We start from the raw sequence: 6,000 nt of genomic DNA, 5'->3' as shown, positions 1-6,000 counted from the left end.
CCATAAAACCAACCAGTGAAGCCCACACCACTTCTGCACTCGGGGGTTGTTGTGATATACAGTAGAAACGTAGTATTCCCTAAAATAGTAGCAGTAGTCGCAGTTTATGGTAATAGCATTCCTGAGTTTTACAAATGTGTCAAGTAATTGCTGGCTGTCTTGTTAAGTTAACGATTCAACACCTTGTTAAACATGACAAATAGCCACGTTTCTGTAGTGAGGCAGCAGGCTTTGGGCAAAGTGCATTACCAGGTCAATAATGATCTATTTTTACTAAGATGGCACTTCATTCATTAAGCATATGACAGTAGATGCTAACAGTTTCCTTTTTAACAGATTGTTAACAGACGCAATAAAGAAAACTCAAAATCAACAATTTATTTCCTCTCTCCATAGGGATTAGGTCATCATGACAAACATTTACAAGAATTGTAACAGGGACAATACTGGGAGGAGGATTTAAAATCTCCTTTGTACAAGTCAACAGATTTCAACCTGTACTTCTGTGGTTCACCTACTACTCCAGAGGCACTCTAATGCAATGCATTGCAGCAATCTCTTGACTAAGATTCAGGAAAATAATACTAACACTGGACAGAATGAGTGAAACAAAGGAACCTTCAGCTCAATATGCCATGTACTGTAGATGTATGTGCTTCGCAACACATCAGGAGGACAAAACACAGCACAGGGAATTACAAAACTATAAAATTAACTCAAAGCTGTGATAAAAAGATTGACAAAATGAATGAGTGGAAGTGCAGAGTTCAAATCATTGTTTTCCAACAACACATCAGAGATGCAGCCATCTCCAGCTAAAATGGATGACATGTAATTGAATGTCATCTTCTTCATTGGCAAAACCCACATGGTAGCATGCACTGCTATTGTCATTGTAAGAATATTCAGGACTTCAGATACACTGCAGTCTGAAATCCTGACATTTTGCTGGGCTCAAGTGCAATTATCAGTCCTAACTCTGGCATCACATACATTGTAACTATATGGCTTACTAGGTAAACAGGTCCATATAAACTGGAAAGGTACATAGACATCTTTCATAAAACAAAACTATGGTACAGCAATATATTGGCAGAACAAACTAAAGAGCTAAGTAATTTTATGTAAACAATGGTATACCACTGTACAGCTTATCCTAACATGGTATTTACAAGTCAAGTTCTTTTTTCTAGCTAGTTCCCATGTACAGAGGGTTAATTCTAAAGTAAAGAAAAACACAGGGTGATGACGTACACTGTACGTTAGGCGATTTCAACCATCCCATCTACTTGCAAAGAACCAGATTCGAAGAGAGGAAACCCAACAAACAGCATTTGAACCTAAGAACTTGTTGAACTGCCCAATGCCTTCCTCCTCCTGTTACATGTAGTTATTTTTTTTTTTATTATATAAGGCAAGGATACTTAAGGAAGTTGGAGGCATCAAATTCTTTGCAAGGGATTAATGATACAATAGATGGGATATAGGTTGATGGTTCTTTGGGGTAAATGCACTTTTTGAGAGTTAAGATTTTCACTTATTTGTCACATGTAACAAAAACAAATAGAGTGCAACAAAGGGAACATGTCTATTTTTGTCAGGAAATGTGCAAAATCTGCTCTAAAGCAAAGTGACAGTGTTGCAAATTCTAATGTACAAGGTACTGGGAGATGTACAGGGTCATCACAAGACACCAGTGCAGACCCTTATTCCAACATATATACAAGGCACTAAGGATAAGATTCAAGGGCCACACATCCAGTCTCAGAACAGCCTCCTCAGTCTGGTCGGAATATAGGATATTTGGGTAAGAATTCTATAAGAATCACCTATGGAGGGAAAAGAAATTACATTCTCGTTCAGGACAACTGTAAAATGTCTAAACCTAACTATGAACGTGTTCATAACATTAAAGAGAGGCAATAATCCAATAACGTGTATGTTTTATTTGTTTTGATGTGTGCATCTTTACTTACATATTCCATCATATTACTGCTTTCACATTTTCTTTTGCTGAGTTTCCAGTGCAGCCCCAGCTGATGAGAGACACAGACACGGTGAATAAACACATCTCTCTCTCAAACAGGCACCCGAAGACACACAAAGACACAAACACACAAAGGAAAATCTGTCTGAAATCTCCCCTTCAGTGTCAGGGGAATTTGAGAGCAGGGCTGTCTGGTCTCGCTGGGGTCAAACTGTGGCCAGACACCCTGAAGAGCTTCCTTTATGCCTTTGCACAGCTACTAGCTGTAATTTGTTGCTGCGAGACAAAACAAAATTAACATGGCATGTTACTGCTGACCTCATGGTCTTCTCAGACCCTGCACTCTAGATCACCAGATTTGACTGAAATAGCTTTGAGGGAAAATGAGCTGTGTTGAGGGTTAGAGTTTACAGAACGGATTAATGGTCATTATCCATCATTATGATACTCCCCTAACGCTGAATACTGACACAGACAGTTACACACTTACAGACAGGTGCTAATTTGCAATTTGTCCTCTTTCTTACCTTGTGGTATAATCGGTTATTTTCCCACTCTAACAACTTCTGAATAGACCGTCTTGTCTGTTGGGGAAAAAAGAAATGTAAGCACAATAAGTGGCAGAATACTCACTTATTACTCAATTTTACACTTTAACAGGTAACAGTAAATAACCACAGTATCAGGATTTATGGACTGAACTCCCAATTAACCAGCTAGTAATTTCCACTTTGTTGTCAGTAATTCTGAGTAGTAACGCCACCTTTAAATGACACACCCTTGAGCTGGGCAGGACTTGTGCAGCGCAATGTATCATTTCTACACAGAGCCACTAATTGAACACGAGTTTATTACCCTCTACACTTTGACCAATACGGCTGGATTGCTATAACAGCCCCTGAGTAATTAGTGCTGATTTAAGGGAGACTTGGACGGTGCAGCACGCGTCACAGGAGGATTGGGACTTACTCTCTTGTTGAGGCAGATAACGGGCCATAGACTGCAGCCTACTGTACAGCAACAACACAGGCAGCCGCAAAGAAGCCACTTCACATTGACAGGCAAGTTTCTTCTTCAAACAAGCATTCACTCTACTGATGCTGGTTTTGAACTCCTCTGGTGCTACCTAGAAAAAGAGGGAATGGATGTATGCATGTATACTCAAATAAACAAATGAAGACCGCCTACAAGTTCTATACAATGACAAAACATTTCAGAAAAATGAAGCATGAACCAAACAGCTAAGAGTGAGAAGGAGTGAGACAATTCAAAAGTGTTTCTAGGTGGTACTGACATGAAAGATTCCTAATTGCTCTAAAGAAACCTGTCCTGGAGGATCAAAGAGCTTTAGAAAACCAACAGGTAGATATTTGGAGATGTTGTCCAGAGATGAGATGAGATCTCTAAAGAGTATGCCTGCGACTTGCTAACCAAGCTCTAGACTATTCAAGGCAAGGAGGGACTCAAAGGAGAGATAAGCTCACTGCCTGTGGCAGCGCCGGCCAAACAACATGAATGGATGCTCATTCCTCGCTGAGTCTGTACGCCATAAAACAGGGGTCGTAATCTTTTATGACAGGATGCAAAGGTCTCTTTGCAAACAGCCAAAGACCTTAGAATAAAGCCCAGCAGGGCCTGATCTGCACCCTTCAATCATCATAATTGTGACCTCATCCATCACATGTCACCCTGGGTCACAATACTGAAGGTACTTTTTTATTGCCCCACACTTCCCTCGGCCTGCTCTTACCCCTGCAGCCTTTTTGTGTTTCAGCGTCCGACCCAGGAAGCTTTCCTTTCGTGTCTATGGCAGAGTCTTAATTTCTTTATTTTATCACCTGGAGCTGTACCTTCCCAAACACTGGGGTCCCCGCCAACTGAGCCCCAAAGATGGCTTACTCATTTACAGAGCTATACATTCAGGCACTTTGGATACACTGTGGTGTGTTACTTGAAATGCATCACCATCAGATCAAAAACTGCTCCAAGGGGCCTGAAAGGGGTAGTTTGGGGAAGTCAGGGTTGTCAAAGGCCCAAAAGAACAATAGAATCACCATGGACTTTAATTGCTTAATTCATCCCACTTGGAATTGAAACAGAAAAGCAGTCTGCAAGACATTGCTTGAAGTGCATGAAAGATAAAAAGCAACTGTACCTTTCCCGTGAGAACAGAGGGAAATTCTGTGTCAAATTTGTTGCTCAGTCCAAACCTGAAAAAAAAACAAAAAACCATTACATAGAAGGTTAACAATGATTTCATAATTAACATTTTATCCTAAACTAAATAAAAAACTCCACCCTCAAGAGAATTCCACAGAAATGATATTCCTATGAACTCAGATACTTGAACATGAAAATATAAAACTTTCCTAGAGCTAAAACCAATTAACCAAGGTTGCATTTTTTGATGACCTGATAAGACAAAACCTGAAGCTGCTCCATTGACTATGAACCGGGCACTGACATTGTAGACTGGGTATTCATTTTCATTTATTTTATTATAGTACGAACCAGAAAATGTGCCCATATCTCACTGTGGCTGTGCCCCTGTTAATGTAGCAGCGTGAGAATTTGTCTCTTGATGACATTATTACAAGAGTTGTGTTTTCTCTTATCTTTTAGCTTTGGTAGGAAGCTGTTTTCATGTTCACCTATGTAGGACTAGACAGCCCAAGCTCAATAACAACATAGATGTGAATAATAACATACGTGATTTTGTTTTAAAATTGACTATCCCATTTGTTATTTTTATTGGCATCAAGATGCACGACGGGCTGAATTAAAAGGAGAAAGACTAAGGCAGGTGAACTTTAGGCACTCAGTCTCCAGTCAGATTAATGTCAGGGTTAAGGTGAGGGGTGGATTTGATAATTAACTTCTCAGGTTAAAATGATCTGCCGTTGCAGCTTTGAAATTTGTCCAGAAACTGACAAACTGCTGGATGACGTCATCCAGGGGGCTGACATGCATCATGAACGCAGTCTACTCCAGCTATCGTCCTGATTTAGTGCCACAACCTCAGGCGAGAGCTAAATGACTGGACGTCCCCCTTGTAAACGATGATGAATCATATTAACAATATAAAAGTCCGGGATGATGATTAAGTTGCTGAAATGCCTTTGTCTTATTGGCTGACAGTGATGTTACTGTCGAAAAGACAGGCATGATGATGCAGTGGTCAGCCTGGTTATAACGTTAAATTCGCTGACTTGTAGCTAACGGTTCATCACATGCAATTCAACTTACCTACTAATTAACATTAGTTGGCTAGTTGACTGTTATTGTTATCGTGTGGGCAGAAACTTGCTAGCAAAAGTCTTAATAATGTTGGCTGTCGTTACTTGGCCAACCGTCCATTTTCATAACAAACCATAAGGCTAGTTGTTGTGGTTTACGTTAGCTAGCAGGTTAGCATCAGCTAAATAGTTAGGCTAAAGATGCTGGTACCAGAACAACAGAGCAAAGCCCGACGGAGACGAGCGACAAACATGGTATTGCTTACACTGTGATGTGCCCGGCCCCTCGCATAACCACGGGCTCTGGACAGTATCTGGGCAAGTGTTCCTCACTCACTACATGCTCATCATCTTCGTCTTCTAACTCATAAATGGTATCAAAGTCCGCCATGTTGGGTAGTAAGACGCTCATGACGTTTTCCTACCAGGATGCGCACGCACGAGCGAGCGAAGCCAGTCTGTAACCGGTGATCGCCCTCTGTGCTCCGCCATGAGCAGAGGGACTTGGCTGCAAATTGTAGTTCATAGACCTGATGGCCTGACTTAACATGAGTGAGAGAGGAGGGGAGTAAGCATTTGACTTTTTAAGCAGTCTTTGAAATTATAATATTGCAGGTTATAAAGTTTGCATTAAGTTTTTCCAATCACTGACACTGTGTCAAAGTCAAGAGAAGTCCTGATCCTGCTATAGCCAGTCTATTCTATTCAGCCATATGACAAATAGCTTGCATTAAAACATGCTGCAAATTTTAGCTTGTCACTAAAAGCAATTAGCCT

General features: G+C 40.7%; 1 protein-coding gene across 1 annotated transcript; it reads right to left on the bottom strand.

Annotated features, from left to right (window-relative positions):
- Nucleotides 1-386: 386 nt before the first annotated feature.
- Nucleotides 387-5,635, bottom strand: chic1 (cysteine-rich hydrophobic domain 1). The gene is given in 7 exon segments (XM_071539417.1): nucleotides 387-1,829; nucleotides 1,977-2,036; nucleotides 2,515-2,571; nucleotides 2,957-3,055; nucleotides 3,057-3,113; nucleotides 4,143-4,197; nucleotides 5,490-5,635. Coding segments are annotated over 7 exon segments (525 nt in total). The 3' UTR covers nucleotides 387-1,778.
- Between the last annotated feature and the right edge of the window lie 365 nt (nucleotides 5,636-6,000).

Source organism: Centroberyx affinis, unplaced genomic scaffold (assembly GCF_046629955.1).
Source record: "Centroberyx affinis isolate AG114_WGS23_722 - 3 ecotype Tasmania unplaced genomic scaffold, CSIRO-AGI_Caff_v1 ptg003460l_1, whole genome shotgun sequence".
Classification (NCBI taxonomy): domain Eukaryota; kingdom Metazoa; phylum Chordata; class Actinopteri; order Beryciformes; family Berycidae; genus Centroberyx; species Centroberyx affinis.
The sequence above is the reverse complement of the archived record's forward strand: the minus strand, read 5'-3'. Positions and strand labels throughout refer to the sequence as shown.